At 35.9% G+C, this 21199-nt stretch overlaps 1 protein-coding gene across 17 annotated transcripts in view; it reads left to right on the top strand.

Moving 5' to 3' along the window:
* STAG1 (STAG1 cohesin complex component) overlaps positions 1-21199 on the top strand; it is a 192791-nt gene that overhangs the window by 66914 nt on the left and 104678 nt on the right. For all 17 annotated transcript variants that reach the window (XM_060682836.2, XM_087872159.1, XM_087872154.1 and 14 more), the window contains one exon: positions 13813-13915. In XM_060682836.2, coding sequence (XP_060538819.1) covers positions 13813-13915 — 103 coding nt within the window. The remainder of the gene's footprint in view (positions 1-13812; positions 13916-21199) is intronic.

The raw sequence follows: 21199 nt of genomic DNA, 5'->3' as shown, positions 1-21199 counted from the left end.
GGTAATTTAGGGACTTTTCTTTTTAAAATGTCAAATTTTATGACTATCTGATTTTGACTCTTTATTTTGGTGAAGCAGACTATTGCATCTATTTCATATGCATGTTTTTTTTTATTTTTTAATCTTAATTGATCAATGAATATTTAACTAGGAAGAGAAATAAAATCAGTGCAACTATTTCTGCACCATCAAATATTGGACAATCAAATGATTTTAGTGAATAACCTATGACTGTGTAGATAAACTAAGCTAGTAGCAATGCCTGGCTGACCTTGACTAATCTCAGATGGTAACCAAAGTCAAGGCTGCATCATGGATGGGAGACAAACTCAAATTCCAAAACTGTTGGCTAGATTAAAAATAATCGTAAATGCTTTGACTTTTTTAATGAGAAATTTTATTAAAACGGAGCCTCAAATATCTAAATAAGTATAGATATCTCAAAAGAAGAAAGTGGCAAACTGCATCCAAAACATTGCCAAGAAAACTCCATAAATCTAGTCACCAGCATCTTAATTCAATTTGTTGGTATATTTATTTTTATCTACTATCAAAACTTTTTTATAAGTAATGTTCTGAGTTAGTATTAATAATCTAAAATTCGTATATACTCTAAAGAAGACAGTGCTGAACTTAATTCTCATACCTCTTCTCAGAAAGGATGGATCGATGGATATGTCAAAACATTTAGGGTACATCTCTAATCCAAACACAGTCAGCATTTCTTGTTTTCTAAATTCTTTTTGAATTTGTAAATGCTGTTGTCTATGAAGATTCTCAGTCATCCAGGTCATGGTTGTCCCAAGGGTGCTTTTTCAAGAGGCAACTGGACTTTCTGGTTTTTCTTTGAAGACGAATCCTTCCATTCCCTACTATCCAATCAGAGCTGAAGAAGGTTCTTGGATGAAAAGCGAAACTTTTTCAAAGAAAAATCAGAAAGTCCAGTTGCCTCTTAAAAAGCAACTTTGGGATAAATGCTGTTTTCAGTTTTTAGGAGAAACCCTTCCATACTACCATCTCTTACAATACTAGACAACACAGTATCAACAGTAGAGACCTTCAAATTTCTAGGTTCTACCATATCTCAGGACCTAAAATTGACACCTAACATCAAAAACTTCATCAAAAAAGCACAACAAAGAATGTTCTTTCTGTGCCAATTCAGAAAGTTCAAACTCCCAAGAAGCTGCTGATACAGAGCAGTTTCCTTCCTACAGAGGAATTATTGAGTCTGTCATCTGCACTTCTATAACTGTCTGGTTTGGTTCTGCAGCCCAACAAGACAGACACAGACTTCAGAGGATAATTAGAACTGCAGAAAAAAACAATTGCTACCAACTTGCCTTCCATTGAGTACCTGTATACTGCACGAGTCAAAAAGGGGGCTGTGGAAATATTTACAGACCCCTCGCATCCTGGACATAAACTGTTTCAACTCCTACCCTCAAAGTGACGCTATAGAGCACTGCACACCAGAACAACTAGACACAAGAACAGTTTTTTCCCAAACGCCATCACTCTGCTAAACAAATAATTCCCTCAACACTGTCAAACTAGTTACTAAGTCTGCACTATTATTAATCTTCTCATAGTTCCTATCACTCATCTCCTCCCACTTATGACTGTATGACTGTTACCTTGTTGCTTGTATCCTTACGATTTATATTGACTGTTTCCTAGTATGATTTGATTGCTTATTTGTTCCCTATGGGTATCATTAAGTGTTGTACCTTATGATTCTTGACGAATGTATCTTTACTTATATGTACACTGAGAGCATATGCACCAAAGACAAATTCCTTGTGTGTCCAATCACACTTGGCCAATAAACTGTTCTATTCTATTCTATTCTATTCTATTCTATTCTATTCTATTCTATTCTATTCTATTCTATTCTATTCTATTCTATTCTATTCTATTCTATTCTATTCTATTCTAGAATCAGAATAGCTGATTTATCCTAACTCTAATCATTCAACTAATTCTCACATATTAGTTGCCTCATTTAGCAATCATTTGAAGTTACGACAGTATAAAATAACCAAAAACACAAAAATCTTTTGTGTTCAATTGCCTTTAGAATTGTCATATGATCGCTACTTGGGTGCTTTGCAACTGGAGCACATTTATGATAGTTGTAGGATCCTATAGTCATGCGATCCCCATTTGTGTGTTTTGCAACTTCCTTGCGACAAGCAGAGTTCAATAGAGAAGGTGGAAATAAAGTTGCATGATACTTAATTTAATGACACAGCTCTGTGCTTAAAAACTGAATGGTAAATGAGGTCATAAGCCCATCATGGTCATATGTTTTTCTTCATAGTGATGGAGTTATCAGCCCTAATTGTGGTCACTAAGCAAGGACTGTTTTTTTTATTTAAATTTAAATAGCCTCTAATCTCAAAGTTGTGACTCTGACTAGCAAACAACAATTTAAAAAGCATAAAGTAACAGTGATACCTTATTGGGAATGTATATTGTCTTAAACAGTGCTAGGTGTTAGGACCATAAATTTTATATTCTCCAGCATGCTTTGGCCCTGAATTTCCAGATTGAAATTTGAATAGGAGTTCTGTATGTAAGACCTTGAATATATATAGAACTCTTGTGCTGTAAAGCACTCTGTTGGTGACAGTAGAATTACTGTTGGGAAGTAATATTTTGGGAAGTTGCATGCCACCTGGAATCAATGAATTGAAATGGTCTATAGGCCCTATAAATAAATAAACTGAAAGAAGAGGCATTGATATACACAAAAGATGTAGGAATCTCCATACTCAGCTCGGATCATCAGAGGCATTTAAAAGAAAAAAAGAGTTTTTTTCTTTTAAAAGCCATTGACGATCCCAGCTGAGCCGCGCGATCATCAGAGGCTTTTTTTTTCCTTTTAAAAGCATTTTTTGGCCGAAGAGGTTGTAGAAAAAATGCTTTTAAAAGTAAAAAAAAAGCCTCTGATGATTATGCGGCTCAGCTGGGCATGTGTGGGGGAGATACAGGGATTTTTGCTACCGGTTCTCCGAACCACCCGCCTCCATTGCTACCAGATTGAGTGATCCGGTCTGAACCAGGAGCATTTCACTCCTGCTCCTAGTTAATGGGGTTCTGTAATATAGGTGACTTTATGCTGGTTTGCAAGGTAATTGCATAGTGTAATGTGAGCATATGTTGGGTAAAACTGGGCTTTGGTTGCACATATAGCAGTCTGATGTAAATATACCAAAGTGATTAGAATTTGTCCTTATTTTTTGCGAAGAGTCTTCATATGCACAGGTACAATTAAAGCTAATCATCTAGTCACTTCATTTGGTATTTTACAAAAAAAATATTATGCAAAGGTTTGATTAACTAAAACCAAAAAGGGAAATATTAGACATTTTTCTGTCATTTACTCAGTTACCTCTTACAGCAAAAGTCATAGTCTGCAAAGATTACAAAACACTCAGTCCAACTCACTTCACAGGGTTCTTGTTGTTGAGAAAATAGCAGGAAAGAGTGTTGAATGCCTGCAGTTATGTGTAAAAAAATAAATAAAGGTGAGATATAAATAAAATAAAATGTTATTAGTTAACTGGTATTGCTAGTATTGTTTTCTGCCAGGTCATTAGCGTTTTAATTCGATGGTGGAAAAGGGTCCTGGAATCTAGTATTAATTAATTAAAGGGATCTCATTGTTGAAAATTATCAGTAAGGAAAATGATACAAAAAGTCTTCAAGGCATTGGATATACCCAAGATGGCGAATTTATGGCACGTGAGCCAGAGGTGGCATGCAGAGCCCTCTCTGGGCATGTGCGCTGTTGCCAGCTGCCCCTTGGGTTCTGCTGCGCACATACCTGTTGCTGAGCTGGTCTTCATGCTCACTGGAGCACTGGAAACCCGAAAACCAGCTGGCCGATGCGCATGCACGCACAGGCCACCTGATCTTTGGGTTTCCTGCACATGCATGTGCACTGGCTAGCTGGTCTTCGTGCTCACCGGAGTGCTGGAAACCCGAAGACCACCTGGCTGATGCGCATGCACGCACAGGCTACCTGGTCTTTGGGTTTCTGGCACACACATACACGCTGGTTAGTTGGTCTTTGTGCACGCCGGAGTGCTGGAAACCCAAAACCCAGCTGGTTTTCGTGTTTCTGGCTTTCTGGCATGCGCACATACATGCATACATACATGTTCCGGTTTGGACACTTGGTGCCAAAAAGGTTCACCATCACTGGGATATACCATAGAACACAGTGAAGACATCAGCAACAAATGAAGAAAATACCGCACAACAGTTACATTACCAAGAACTGAATATCCCTCAAAATTGGTGAAAAAAACAAGAAGAAAACAGAGAAGTCACCAAGAGGTATACAGCAATATTAAAGGAGCTGCCGAAAGCTATGGTCATATACTATATGTGATAACAATCTCCTGTATTCTTCATATGTCTGGGCTGTGAGGTAGGATGGCAAAACAGAACCCTTTTCTTACAAAGAAAAACTTCCAAGCCCGGTTTCATTTTGCAAAAACCTTCATTAAATCTGACAAAAGTATGTGGGAAAATGTGTTATGATTTAATGAGACCAGAAAGTTTTGGCCATAGTTTCAAAAAGTATGTTTGGTGCAAAAACAACACCACACATCACGAAAAGTGCACCATACCCACAGTGTAGCATCGTGGTAGCAGCATTGTGCTTTGGGGCTGCTTTTCTGCAGCTGGAACTGGTGCATTAGTCAAAGTGGAGGGAATTAGAAACAGTTCCAAATATCAGTCAGTTTTGGCACAAAACTTTGAAGCTTCTGCTAAAATGCTGAAGATGAAGAGGATTTTCACCTTTCAACGTGACAACCCAAAGTATGCCTCCAAATCAACCAAAAAATGGTTTCACCGGAAGAAGATCAAAGTTTTGGAATGGCTCAGCCAGAGCCTGCATCTGAATCCAACTGAAAATCTGTGGGATGACCTAAAGCAGGCTGTGCACAGGAGATGCCCTCTCAGTCTGACATTTTTGGAACATTTATGCAAGGAAGAGTGGGTAAAGATTCCCAAGGCAAGATGTGCCATGCTAAGAGGCTTCTACCCCAAAAGACTGAATGTTATCATAAAATCAAAAGGTGCTTCAATAAAGTATTTGTTTAAGGGTGTGTGTATGTACGTAACCACATTATTGTACGTTTTTATTGCTATTTTCCCCTTAAAAGATTTCATTTTATTTTCAAAGAATTGTAATACAACTTATGTCATAAAGATGGGAGGAATTCTGAAGTGATTTATCTTGGTCTGATTTTTTTTACCTCTCAAAAACCTGGCATTTCGACAGGGTTGTGTAGGCTTTTTATAGCCACTGTACATAAAAAAGATAAATCAGGAAGGAAAACCAGAAATGTGCTCTTGTGAATCCGATTTTCAGTCTGAGCCTCCCCTTCTCCTGTGCTAGACAGAACAGATGGGTTTGACAGCTTTCCTAAAGCCCAGAAAGGATGGGGCTGACTGAATCTCTATGGGAAGGGAGTTCCAAAGTGTGGGCGAAGCTATTGGAAATAGCCCCCTTCCAAAGCCCCATCAAATGGCAATCATATAATATTGTAGGCATGGAACCTGGAAGGAGAGGACCCTGTCTGATCTGCTGAAAAAGGCAGATGAATACAGGAGATTGCAATAAATGATGTAAATTGGGAAAAACGAGAATTAACAAATACATTGACATGAAAATACATATGTTCCATGTTTGTGAAATTAAGAGAAAGGAAAGGGAGGTAAATAGATGTGAATAAATGCTGAATGAAGGCAGGAAAATAAACATGTAGGTTTTAATTATGAACAGAAAGCTAAAGTTTATGGTTGCAGTATCAACTGGCATCATTACATTGTTGTGTCTGTCTATAAAAGTAGAAATTCATAGGTTTGTGATAGTTCCATGTTATGCTTCAGTGAAGCATGATAGTGAAAGAACCATTAATGACTTATGGGGGAAATTATGAAACATTCTGAACATATGGGACATGTAGGAAAAGTTATTCTGTCAGGCAATAGGAATGGATGGATGAAAATGAGAGACGGAAGAAAAGATCTGGAGCCCCAAGAATGAGTGAGAATTTTGATGGTTTGATGAATATCTGCTTAGAAAAATGCCTGTTTCTTCCTGTTTACATATTGTAAATGTAAGCCTGTGTGTGTGCATGGCAAAGGAATATAAAAGGGAATATAAAAACATAATTAATTTGATTGTTTAAGTTGAAAAGGATTAGTGAAAAATACAAGCAAAATAGGTTCTGAATGTAGGACAGGTAATGTCAAGAATGAATCTTACAAAAAACGGACATGGCAGAAGTAAAAAATAAAGCAAAAGTGAAAAAGGAATAATAGCAAGAAGAAAAGGTATATGTTACATTTAAATTAATAGAAAATAAATTTTCAGCTAGATGAATGAAGGGATGGACATGAGGAAAAAGGATGTTGCAATATTTTGGAACAGCGTGGAATAGCGTGAAAAGAATTAGGTTACAGAATACCACTGAAGTGTGTGGATTTATGCTAATATGAAGCATTAAAAAGATACCTGGTAAATTAAAAGGGGTTGTGATGGAGAGGAAAGAGAACATAGAATGATTGCTTCAAAAAATGGGAATGAAATAATGGTTTAGAGGGAGGAAAACAGAGCAAGAAATGGCTGCAATTAAAAGAGCTAGAGAAAATACAAAATTAATTAGATAAAAAATTTAAAAAAGGGAAATGGATGAAAAGGTGTAAAGAAGTCTACTCTAGCAGAGTAAAGTGAGTACTGGAAAAAGTACTTTAGACACTTATCAGTATTATAACAGTAAAGAGGTGTAATTCAAAGTAAATGTTATAAATGTTAATTTTCAGGTAAAATTGATTGAAGAAAATTCATAAGTGCAAAGACACGGTAAAGCTGCTTGAATATCCAGTGTCAGTGTACAGTTGTAAAAATAGTTATTATATGGAGTGGTTATAATGAATTATTTAATGTATTGCATTTGTTCATGACTGGAAAGCTGTTACTGTTACTGTTCTGTTGTACAAATGAAATGCTAATGAGATAATTGCTCCTAAATGTGTTTGGGATTGTTTGTTAAAATATATTCTGGAGGCTATTTGATAGAATTCTAACTGAAAGATAGAAGAGGTGTTATATAAATTTGGGAAATGTATTGTGACTTTAATCTGGACAGGAAACCTACAGGCCAAAATTTGTTTTTCAGCAGATCATTAAGAAATCTACAAATGTAAACTTTTTGTGTTAGTGTGTGAAAACTAGGTTTGAATTATGAAATATCTTATGTAAATATGGAATTGAAGTTATTTCATGTGGAAAAATAAATTTACACATTGTTATAAATTATTACAAATGGTATCATATAAATGATTATAGAAATCTAGTGAGTAGTATATGGTCTGTTGTGATTATTGAGTATTTGTTTAAAGAATAAAAAATAGCTGTGTATAACAATTTGCTTCTGCCCAAATTGTTGTATAAAAGTGAGAGTTAAGTTAACTCTTAACTTAATGTATAATTAAGTTTAATACACTGAGAATGGATAATGTTAAGAAATGGATCTGGTAAAACAAGGATAGAGCCAAGAAAAAAATGGATAATATCGATTTGAAAGAAGAGTGAGTGATTAGTATAGGTAAGGTAAAGGTAAAGGTTCCCCTCCCACATATGTGCTAGTCGTTCCCGACTCCAGGGGGCGGTGCTTATCTCGGTTTCAAAGCCAAAGAGCTGTGGTCATGTGGCCGGCATGACTAAACACCAAAGGCGCATGGAACACTGTTACCTTCCCACCAAAGGTGGTCCCTATTTTTCTACTTGCATTTTTACGTGCTTTCGAACTTCTAGGTTGGCAGAAGCTGGGACAAGTAACGGGAACTCACCACATTATGTGGCACTAGGGATTCAAACCGCTAAACTGCCGACCTTTCAATCGACAAGCTCAGCATATTAGCCACTGAGCCACCATGTCCCTATTTAGTATAGGTAGTTTTTGGTTAATGACTGCTCATTCAGCAAGCATTTGGAATTATTATGGTTATAACTATCATAATAACCAATCCTTAAAGTTCTGGCTATCTTAGCATCCCCATGGTCACATGATCATGATCTAGGTGCTTGGCAACCAACTTGCACTTCAGTAGTGGGTTTCAAATCCCATTGCTATTGGTTTGCTCGTGGGTGCGTGCGCACACAACTTTTCCAGGTGGGTGGGCGGAGCCTCCCGCTGCTGCTACCGGTTCCCCCAATCCGGGGCGAACTAGTAGCAACCCACCACTGTTGCATTTATAACAGCTGTGTTTCATAGTCACGTAATCACAATTTGCAAGCTTCCCAGAAACAAAATCAATAGGAAAGCTGACAGGGAAGTTCACAAGTTGTTTCCACTCCAGCCACTTTTTCTCCCAATAACCCATTGCAATCATGATCTCTGATCTGTCCAGGATCAAATATCCTTGATTGATTTTTGATAATAAAACTTTCCCTTGAAATTATAACTGGGTTGTTTCCAAATACTTGCATCTCACTCCTCAAAGTCATAGATTTCAGTGAGAGTTCTTTGCATCACTTGTTGTTCAATAGGTTTTCTCATGAATTAAATCAAAGCATCCCTTAACAGTTGTTTTCTCTTTGCATATATTAAGTCTATCTCACAATTTCCTTCAGCTTTTCTAAGAAGATTCAGTCCATCAACCATCATCTCCATTGTGATTAAATCTTTTACATTGATGCCCGTTTCAGTCTCCTCTAGGAACTCTACAATTCTCAAACAAAACTTCTCTTTCAAATCTATTAATGATAAATTAAATTCTGATTTGTCATCTGATTTGTAAATTGAAAAACATGGGCCTTTTTGTCTTGGGGGGGGGCATTATAAAGAAAGTATAGTGTATAGTGTTCAGAGTTTCATTTATTACTGCTATAATTTTAATATAGTCCCAATTCCTTTTATGACCAAACTTCCTCAGCAAAACATAAGCAATTTCATCTCAAGGACAAAGAGAATAAATGTTCCGTAACAGAGTAAGAACAAAAGATAATAATTCCCACAGTGGACAATAAATAAAAAAGGGGGTAGTTCCTGTTTCTTTTAAAAGGAAATAAAAAAGAAAAAGACCAGAGATATATATACCAAAATAGATAGATATATATATATACCAAAATAGAGTAAAACAACAAAGTTATTTTAAGAATAAATGAAATACCAAATCCTTAAATAGAAATTGGTAGAAATGTAAATGAAATCCAATCACTTTAACTACCAATGGAAAAGTGTTCATGCTGTTGAGTTCCATGCAGCAAAAGAGAGTGGTGTTTAAATCCAAAATGAAACAGTATGAAAAATTCCATAATCCAACAAGGGGCTATGAGATAAATCAGCATTCAGCCATATGTTTAATAGTTAAAAATGTAGGTCAAGACAAAAGTAAGCTTCAAAACATGATGTTAAAACTGGGGTGTGCCTAAAGAAATGACGATTGGAAAAGGTGAAAACCAGACCTCTGATTGGATTTACCAAGAATTGCAGTCCGCTGGATTCTATTCCCAGGCAAGTATACAAACATCTGAGGGTCATCATGTCATTATTCCAAGTTACTCCGGTTCATGACCTGAAGAACATACTGCCAAAGAATTGGTTTTGACAATAAAGTTAGCTGTTTGTCAGCAGGATGAAAAAAAATCACCCCATCTCTCAGTGTGCCATTTTCTGGATACCCCAAATTTCACTGTAAATATATGAAGAATACTGAATAGGTTCAGAAGTAGGGAAAGGCCAAGAAAGTTAGATGGAGCTGATATCCTGAAAAGTGAGAGGAGAGAAATTCAAAAATTAAAAGTAGTGCAATATATATGTATCATTGTATGAGCTTGGTGAAAGCAAGTACAGGTTTACAAAGATTGAAAAATATGGAGAGGTATAAGATATACTGATATAAACAAGATTTAATTATATTTTATTTTTTCCATGCCTTATTTTTTCTTACCACTATTTACTGTTTTCCTATGCTTTCCATAATATTGCTTACATTAAAGAAAAACGGCATGAAGGATATTACATGTGGATGTATACAGAACCATTTGAAGTTATGTTGAATCGAAATTCCCAGAGCTACTCGCAACTGCTTTGGGGTTTCGATGCCCACACACACACACACACACACACACACACACACACACACACACACGTGTGACCCATCTTTATTTATATAACTTATATACTTATTATCCATCTTGTCTAGAGGCAACTCTCAATAAAAGCAACAATATGAAACATTAAAACAATAAATAAGAACACTAAAATTGATTTAAAAATTAACAAAGATGGAAAGTAAGGGAGCAAGATTCATACAGGGAGGAGGTGGGTTCTAATCTTAATCCATTACTCACCTACAGATTGATGATACACCCCCATTGGTGCCCCAGACCAGTTGGCAGAGCCAGGTCTTCAGGCTCTTTCAGAAGACTAAAAGCATGGCTTTTACATCAGAAGGCATGATGTTCCAGAGGGCGGGAATCTTTATTGCTGTTTATACCATCGCACACATAGCCATCATTTGCGATGCTTTTTGCCAGATTCTGACATTTCAGTTGTGTGTGTGGGGGGGGAGGGGAATGGCTATTTGGGAGAATAAATTAACTTAACCACTATGGCAGTTGATTAATGATCACTGTAAAAAAAGTTTGTAACTTTGAATGTGGTTAATATGAGGTTCAGGTTAAAATTGCAACAGTTTACTACTGTAATGCTGGGCACAATTCTGCTCATATGATGAGGAACCAACAAGAACCAACACATCCACAATCTTTTTACATGTATGTTTTAACAGTACCACTTTTAAACCTCACAATATAATCACAAACATATATGTGCTTTGTATAATTGTATAAACATTCTGTAATATGCTTAATATAATTTCTATAAAAATATAAAAACTTTTGATCAGAAAGAGTTGGTAACATATTTTCTGGCTACTAAATTTTATTTAGTAAAAAAATTGTGAGCTGCAATTCATTTTGTCAGATTCATAGAATGAGTACCTTGATGTAGATTGGTATGGGGCAAGCTAGATTGATTGTGCAAATACAAGTTATATGTAAAATGGCTTACAAGTACCTTAGTTATTAATTATTGTAATGTGTTAAAAAGCTATTTGTTGAGACCTTAATATATGTGCTCAAAGTTGCTGTTAAAGTTTTGCTTCTCCAAAATGATCACTTTGAGGTCTGCAGCAGAGTGTTCTGGTAGGTTGAAACCTTCTGATAGTGCTTTGTCCTTGTCAAGCTTGTGTCTGGTTCTTTTGCATAAATTTTTTCCCATTCATCTATTACAGAATCCGGAGGGACATTGCTTTGCAATAGACCAATGTATGTGATTCTGCAGAAAATTCACAGCATATGTTACTAGACACTGAAATCTCTTTCCATTTCTAACCTTATCTTGGTATTGTTCACCTTTATCTTCATAAAAATAAGTTTGAAAATGCATCAGCAAAACTTAAGGAAGTTTTAAATCCGGAGAAGAGACTGATGACAAAAAAAAGTAACGTGAACATGTCCCAAAAGTGCTTTTTCAAAAGCTAACTGGACTTTCTTGTTTTTCTTTGAAGATGGTTCACTTCTCATCCAAGAAGCTTGTTCAGTTCTGTACATAGCTAAATGTCTATGGAGATTCTCAGTCATCCAGTCATGATTGTCCCAAGAAGCTGAAGAAGCTTCTTGGATGAGAAGCAAAACATCAAAGAAAAACAAAGTTCAGCTGCCTCTTGAAAAAGCACCTTTGGGACAACCATGACCTGGATGATAGAGAATCTCCATAGATATTTGATGTGGACATGGTTTACTGCACAGTGTTCCATTAACAACTTTAAGTGATTTAGTTGTTACAATACCTTGTATGAGATAGCGTATGTTTTATACATTTCTTTATTTTTATTTGTTAAAGAAATCTATATAGTTGTCCGCAAAGGTGATTCTAGTGACCTACAATATTTTAAAAATCCACCATATAAATCCACCATTTAAAAAACCTACCTTTTACCTCCATGTCAGCAACAACATAATCAAATCATCTAGTTGATGGGCTCTGTCTCCATTTGTGGCCCATTGACAAAACTATGATTTCAGGGCCTTTTGGAAAAGCAATAGGATAGCAGGCAACATATTTTTTTTTTTACAAGAAATATTTCTTTGGATGGTTTGATCCAGCTATTATGGTACTACTTCCCTTAGCAGATCCATTTTAGCACAAGTTGCATAGAATTGTGAGAATTAGTTGCCTTATACAGCAGCTGGCAGATCAATGTACTAATTTTGTGATGCAGTACTAATTTTATATGCAAAGACATTTACACTCTTCCTTATCATTTTCTCTGTTAATAATAAAAAAAAAAATTGGTTTCATACACAGGAAGTCCTTGCTTATGACTTGTCACTTAGCAATTGTTTGAGGGTCCCCCAAACACACACACAGTCTTTGGAAAAATAGTCTTCCATGAAACTGGTCCCTGGTTCCAAAAAGGTTGGGGACCACTGCATAATAAAGTAGTTGTAAAAGTAGCAAGTGGAATCCCTAGAAACATTAGTTAAAGAGGACTTAAAGGAAATAGGTATCTGTAATGCTGGATAGCTGCTGTCAGATTAAAGAATTTTTAGTTAAATGACCTCATAGGATGAAAGTAAGAAGCTTTCTCATTTCTATATATATTTGCAGTACCATTAATAGAAGGCTGTAGACTTAAAGGACTTTTCCTAACCCACTTCTATAGAAAACAAAAACAATACACCTTACATATTTCTTAATGACTTTTGATTGGGACTTCTATACATATATACAAAATCTGTCAAATTCAGCAAGAAAAGTGTGTGTGCAAGAATGGATGTATCAAAGCTTTTGCTTTGTATCTTTTCACTTTTTGGTTCTTATTTTCTTGCTAAAAGTTTTGTTATCTTTTGAATGTTATATAAACTGAATGTAACTATTTGCTTCTGACAAGTTGTAAATGGCATCTCCATTTCTAAAAGAACCGCATTGTTATTACGATTTGAAAATGAAATCACTACTAAAACTACTGTATATATCATTTTTGAAAGGCTCATATATATGATAGGAATGAAACCCCCAACAGGAAGTCCAGCATTTATTGTATATGGCACAGGGCCAGAATATGTGTGGAGCCTAAGGACATCTACTTCATCTTATCAAATCTGATTGGGTGGGCACTGTTCTTAGCACTGGAATAGCGCTGAGGTGGATGAGAGGATTTAAAAAGGATGTTGAAAGCTTAACTTTGGTTTTTAATATTTATGGTTTTAATAGATATATTATGTTTTTTATTGATGTTTAATTGTTGATGGGGGTCTCTGAAAGTTTGATATAAGATGGCCAGCTACATAAATGTCTGAAAAAAATACCTCTAGGATGATAGTCCTAATCATTATTAATCTAATAATTAATTAAATCAATTAATAAATAATCCATTTACAGATCTTTTATTTGCTTAGATTTGGGTCTTGAAAATTTATAGCTCTCCAGATGTTGGATTCCAATTCCCTTGAAGTCAAGGCATTATTGTCAGTGGTGATGGTTACTGGATATTAAAATTCAGCAAGATAACAAAATAGAACTGCTGACTATACGGTCTTCATATTAGTAATTTTATGAGTGGAGAGAATTTGAGAGCATGTAGTGGGTAGTCTCAATTTACTGAATTAAGTTTCAATTTATAATGTCTATCATTTGTATTAGCACTAAATATTACTGCTTTTATTTGTTTTATCTACTTACTAATTTATTTTTAATTGACATTTTCTTTCAGAGATTCTACAAATGAAACTACTGCACATTCAGATGTTGGTAGTGAATTGGAAGAAACGCAACTGAAGGGGAAAAGAAAACGTGGTCGCCCTGGTAGACCTCCAGTATGCTATTTTTTTCCTCTGAATACCTGTTAAGATTTCATTTTCTTAATTTAAACATTAGCAATTGTTGATGCTGCTACCTATTTGAAGATTTGCATTGTGTATTGTACAAGTGGCATGCCATCATTATTATTACAACAGTTAACGAACTTGTAAGAAGAATTGACTTTTCATATTCCATTTTTAAAAATATTTACTGGTTATTGTTTTTGCCCAGGCATGAGCAACATCATAAGCCCCATGTATTATGAGGTAGGTCAGGGCTAAAATATCAATATATAACTCATTCACATGTCTTGGGAATTGTAAAGGAAAACAGTATGGAGAAAGATCAATCTCTATTCCAGCTCCTCACTGCCTCTTCTGTAACTGATTTGTGATGACTGATTCTATTTTAAATAAATATCAAATTTATATGTTTGCATGAAATTGTGTTAATGATCTGATACAATATGCAATTTAAAAAATGAGGATTTAATTATTTTTTATCATTAAAAAAAAGTCATGAAATTGCTTAAAAGCCGTCTTCTTTAACTCTATTAAATAAACAAACCCAAAACAAAATATAGCAGCTCCTCAGTTCATATGTTAATAAGCAACACATTATCAGTACTCCAAATCAGGTTGTTTCTTGTTCTGCCAGTATTACATTGTAATTCTTCTGTAAAGTGTTATATAATAATAACAAAAATCATCCTCTATATTTCACAAACCTCAATAGATTCCAAATAATGGAGATTATAGCCAAGAAGGATATGTATGTCCATATTACTTAGTAATCTAAATTCACAGTAACAGGCTTATGGAGTTAATCCAAATGTGGGAACGGCAAGGCCAAATCATCTAAGTGAATATTTCTACACTTGAATTGAAATTCTGACAAGAAATTAATTATAACCAACTCTTACTAAGCACTTTTTAAGGCATTATTCGTGTTAAGGTAATAATAAGTAAATAAAAATGTAAAATGTTTTTACATTTTAAAAACAATTTTCTGTTGCTTCTTAAAATAGGACATTCAGGCTATAAATTTTTATCAAATTTCTTCATCTTATAAAAACAAATTACAGGCTTAGAACTCTACTTATTTTTCCAAAATCTCTACCAAATATGGAATATCAGAAGCAGCTATAGCATCATTAAGTCACTGAAGTTTCATTAAAAGAGCTATCAACAAATATGTTGGAAAAATGAGGCAGTTTAAATTCTTCATAAGTTATAAACATTGTTCTATCAGAACTCAGTCAGCCCAAAGTAACAATACATGGAATAATACAGTTTTCCCCAAACAGATTCTCCCACTACTATATTTTAAAGAAATTATTCCATGATATGAGCTATTCATAGTCCAAGGGTCAGATTATATCTATGATCAAGTAATTTCCATATTTATTTTATAACATTAATGCAGGAATTGAAACTGATTCCTGAAGAAAGAACTTATATGCTAGTGGGGCTGTGCATGCTTTGAAAATTATTTGTAAAAAGAGATTTAGATCTTAGACAAGCATAGCACTTGCTCTTCTTTAAAATATGCATAGCTTTCTTTTCAAGCTTTAGGTAAGTACTATGCTTTTGCAAGTTCCATTAAACTTCTTCCAAACAATTTCTGATACATGAAAGCAGTCCTGCTGGTTAGAATTTCAGTGAATCAGTTTGAACTTTTCTGAAATTCTGGTTCCTGCAACTACCTATAAAACAAAATCTATGACTTAGAAGTACAACTAAAGTAATGTGAAGGAATAAAAATTAGAACAACTTGTTAAATATATGTATCAAGTTCAGAGTTAAATTTATCTGTAATATTTGTTTTATCACAACTGCTCAAGGAAATTATAGACACTTGTCCAGACTTTCTTTTATTTGAATTGAAATTGGGGATTCATCAGTTGAGAAAACTTAGTTATTTATAAAAACTTTATAAATAAAAGAGAACATAATCTAAAATACCAATTTCTAAACATGTCAAAATTATTATTCATAATAAACTCTAATTCATCCATTATATAGAATGATCATGCGTGCCACCAAGCTTGAGAAAAAAAATTAACAATATAAATTTTTATTTTATTTCTAAAGCATAGCATCACCTGCACATAGCAGAAATGTATACTCTGCCTCACACCTTCATAGTTTCAAATTTTCAAACAGATTGGGACTATATAAATATAATTTATATATAATTATATATAATTATTATATAATTATATATATAATTTATTTTGAGATCCAAGATTTAATAGAACATGTCTAACTACAGTATAGTAAGAAAACCCCAAGGTTAACAATAGTTTCTCATAAATACTGGCTGCTAGGTCAGGGGTGTCAAATTCAATTTCATTAAGGGCCGAATCAGGGTTGTGTTTGACCTTGGGGGGGGTGGAGTGGGATGGGAGTGGCCAGGGTGGGCATGGCCAGCTCGACATCACTTGTGTCGGGTGCGCCTGTGGTGGCCTGAGTACTCTGCCAGCGAAAATGAGCTTGTGATCTCCATTTTCGGCTGCGACGGCCTCCTGCAACCTTCTGCCAGCAAAAACGGAACTCGGGAGAGCAGCCCTCCCAAGCTCTGTTTTCATTGGCAGAGGCACCGTCCTTTGCTGTTTCCAGGGCAGCCCCATGGGCCAGATCTAAGCATCCTGCAGGCCCCCAGGCCTTGAGTTTGACACCCCTGTGCTAGGTTGTCTCTTTTTGGGTTCAAACCAGGGGTGAAATGCTCCCGGTTCGGACCGGATTGTCTGATCTGGTAGCGATGGAGGCAGGTGGTTTGGAGAACTGGTAGCAAAAATCCCTGCGCCGCCCCCCCTCCCCCATGCCCAGCTGAGCCGCACAATCATCAGAGGCTTTTTTTTTTTTTACTTTTAAAAGCATTTTTTCTACAACTTTGGCCGAAAAAATGCTTTTAAAAGTTAAAAAAAAAAGCCTCTGATGATTGCGCGGCTCGTCAAAGGCATTTAAAAGAAAAAAAAAGGTTTTTTTCTTTTAAATGCTCTGACGATCCCAGCTGAGTTCCCTGATCGGCAGAGGCTTTCAGGGAACTTAGTTTGGATCGTCAGAGCATTTAAAAGAAAAAAAGGGTTTTTTTCTTTTAAATGCTCTGACGATCCCAGCTGAGTTAATCGGCAGATTGTCAGAGCATTTAAAAGAAAAAAAGGGTTTTTTTCTGACGATCCAAGAATGTATGTAGCAGTAAATGTCAAGGATGATTTCTTCTTTTAAATTTGGAGAGCAAAAAAAATCCTAATTCTATAAATTAGGATAATTTATATATAAATTCATCCAAGATGAATTCCCTGATCGGCAGAGGCTTTTTAAAAAAGCCCCTGCCGATCAGGAAACTCAGCTTAGATCGTCAGAGTCTTTTGAAAGCATTTTTTTTACAACCTCTTAGCCGAAGAGGTTGTAGAAAAAATGGGTTTTAAAAGTTAAAAAAAAAAAAAAGGCCACGCCCACATTACACACACACACACACACACACCACCAAGCCACGCTCACAGAACCGGTAGTAACAAATTTTAGATTTCACCCCTGGTTCAAACAGTTAGATCTATTAGAAATCTAATATTACTTTTTTTTTGCAGTAACACTTCATTTTTTCTGTTACGTTACCTATTTTATTTGTTTCTGGTGTTACCTAATTTCATCTATACCGAATATCTCAAAAGTGTTTAATAAGTTGTAAACAACAATCTTGTTGCTGTAGGTACAGTTAAACATTGGAACATTTACTCTTGATATCAAGAAATATGTGGCTGTTTTGTGCCAAGGGGAAAGCAGCATTGTTTCATTTGTAGCAATAGTTTGATAATATGTTCTGTCATACATCAAGAAAAAAGGAAATGAAATACAGCTAAATCTAGTTAATGCTAACATCATTCACTGTAAAATAACAAAAAAACTCAAAGATAACATGAACGATGGTAGAGCTAAGTGCTATAGCAGGCTATTGAGAGATCATTGAGGGCTGGAATGGATGTATCCTCCCTTTCTGATCCTACCACAGTCCATCTGCAATATCCCGATGGGAATCCAAACTGACAAGGGTCTGGATATCTGCTTTATTCGGAATGCTTTAATTGTGCTTTAATTGTGCAGGCTGCCCACCTACTTAAAGGCCTTACCTAAAACAGGGAATCTGGAGACAGGACAAAAATTGTCCAAATTTGGGTTCTAGTAATAGTTTTTGAAGTGTAGGAGTGGTCCACCATTCTTTTAAGAGCAGGTGAAACTCCCTTGAAGATGCTTGCCATCTATGTGTAAGCACACACCATGTGGTGTGGGGCTCACCATCCAGAAGGAACATAGATTCAATGCACAATGACTGCACTTATAGGTCTGAGTATTCTCCCCACTTCCTTGATAACCAATAGATGTAATCTCTTCCAAATAACTGCTGGAGCATGCCTTAGCCAACTCAAAAAGACATGCACAATAAGAGTTCAACTCAGAGCAGATCAGAGTGACTTTATCTGATGCCCCAAATAATCTCATGTTCTCAGGTTTTCCTCAAAATAGTCTACTAGGAAGTGCTGGATCACCTTGATGGCCATCAGCAGAAGCAGTAAGAGCTTCTGCTGATGAAAATAATTGTGTTTTGCTGCTCTTATCACCATTAGATAATTCTTAACACCGGTAGTCCCTGACTTACAACCATTTGTTTAGCAACCATTTGCAATGGCTTTGAAATAAGCGGTGTATGGCTGGCCCTTGTACTTAACAACTGTTGCAGTGTCCCTGTGATCACGTGATCACAATTTGGTCATCAGGCACCCTGCATGCATTTATGATAGTTGCAGTATCACAGGGTCACATCATCACCATTTGCAGTCTTCCCAGCTGGCTTCTGACACACAAAGTCAATGGGAGAAGGAGGATTCATTTAACAACTGTGATAATTTGCTTAACGACTGTGGCAAAATTCGGTGCAGTTCAATGACCACATTGCTTAGCGACAGAGGATCTGGTGCCAATTGTGGTTGTAAATCAAAGACTGTCCGTAAAAGCTTTTACCCATGTTTGATTGATATTATTCTCTCCTCTCTTTCAGTAGTGCTATAGGCATATGTACTGCCAGTTTATCTCTTACCACCTCTGAAATTAGAGAACTTTCTAGGATCCATGTAAGAATCAGGCAGGCAAAATCTATCCTGAGGCAGTTGCCATTTCTTTGTTCCTGGAAGTGAGCAAGGTCTGAATCATGAATCAAGCCATTCATCAGAGCCTTAGGAACAGCCCAAAGTTGTCTCTGGAACCCAACAGTTTCTATCAAGCACCTAAATAGAGTGATTAAAAAGTTATTCTTCCTATGCAATAGGAAAGTGTTGCAGCGTACTTGAAGGCCATCAGAAAGTGATTGACCATGCAAGAGACTGGGAGTAACAGCTCAACCCCTGATCATGTTGGTGCTGCCCTGAAACAAAAACCAATATCCTGCCATCATTGTGGCTCAGCTCTTCAATGATTAGGATTAGAGCTATGTGGCAGTAGTGACCATGAATAGTATAACGTACCAAGATATTGTTCCTCAAAAGTAGCCAGTCTACTTACCACCATGTCTCTCCCTGTCCCCTACCTACCACAACACTGTGATATTACTGCCTGCACCTCTCCTCTCGGACATACCCCTCCCCCACGTCCACATCTTCCCCTAGAACAAAAGGCCACCTCTCACATCTTATTATCCAATTGGCTTACTGTTGGCTCTACCTTAAGCTGATAGCCTAGAAACCAGGAGATTGAATTCTAGTCTCATCTGAAGCATGTAGTCAGCTGAGTGACTATAAGTCACTCTAAGTCAAAGAGTGATTGACTTTTGGTCAATCACTCTTTCTCAGCCCAACCTACCTCACAGGGTTCTTACTGTGGGGAAAATAGAAGGAGGAAAGAGTATTTGATATGTTTGCTATCTTGAGCGGTATATAATTTTAAGTGCTATTGCTATTACTGTTGAGTTACGTATAAAATAATGGCAGGATAAAAATCTAAATAATAATAACCCAATTACCTCTCCTATATGTATCAACTAACTTTTCACCCAGAGTATTTAGAAGCCTAAATATACCTATATCCCTATTAAACTGTACATATTGAGTGGCTTTGATAAATTATCCCTTATATTTCTCATTCAAAAGGAGGAATAAATATTTGCACCACATCAAAAGTAGCCTCTTGCCACTACCCGCTAAGATATAAAAAGTGTATGCACCTGTTAAAATGCCAGGTATTTGAGATGTAAAAAAAAAATCAGACCAAGATAAAACAGATTTTTTTCTATCTTAAATATAACATATAAGCTGTCAATTGAAAAACAAACTAAAATCTTGTAGGGTGGAAAATAACAATAAACATACAATAATTGGCTGCATAAGCTTGCACATTTTCTTATAAATAGCGATGTGATGTTCAGAATTAACCAATCACATTCAAGCAGATGTTAAAATAATAGTCAGTACATATTTGCCATCAATTAAAGTGACTCTGATCAAGCCCATATAAAGTTCAGCTGTTCTAATAGGATTTTTCTGACAATACTCAGTTGCCTTTCACAGAAAAAGCCATGGTCTGCAAAGAGCTTACAAAGCATCAAAAGGATCTCATTACTGGAAGGTATCAGGAAAAATGTACAGAAGGGGGTTTTTTTTACATCTCAAAAATCTGGCACTTTAACAGGGTTGTGTAGACTTTTTATATATACTGTATATCAACCTCCTTCAGCTTCCACTCAGAGCCTTCATCTAGGTGCATGTGTCCTTCAGAAGCCCAAGCAGTTCTTTTTCTTTTATTGAGCCATTTCTGCTTCTGAAAGAAATACATTCTTTGCCTGCTTTGTTCTGTGACAGTAATTTGAGTTTGAAAGAATGGGTGTTATAGGCAGATAGAGATCAGTTTAATTTAGAAATGAGATATATTAGTTTATAGGCAATTAATTTTAATGAGTTCTTAAATTATTGCTTTCTCTTTAAATATGCAAAGAAATATTTAAACATTTAAATAGTTCTTTGGAGTTGTGTGTGGAATATGGCATACAGTTATATACAAGAGGTGCATATATTTATTGGGGGTGGGACTGACCATTACATGGACTTTTTCTGCCACCCCACCCCACCCCACCCTGGGACGGTTCCTTTTACATAAATAGCAATTCTTAAATAATGGATTTCTCGGAAAGATTATCTAAAAACAGTTTCAATTTCAGATACACAATGATACTGAATATCGGGACTGATTTCAAACAGGTTTTCAGCCAGGATATCATACTAAGACTACTATAATTGCTTGGATAGTTGA

This window comes from Pantherophis guttatus, chromosome 6, assembly GCF_059756535.1.
Source record: "Pantherophis guttatus breed Tessera chromosome 6, ASM5975653v1, whole genome shotgun sequence".
In the NCBI taxonomy this organism is placed as follows: Eukaryota; Metazoa; Chordata; class Lepidosauria; order Squamata; family Colubridae; genus Pantherophis; species Pantherophis guttatus.
The sequence above is the reverse complement of the archived record's forward strand: the minus strand, read 5'-3'. Positions and strand labels throughout refer to the sequence as shown.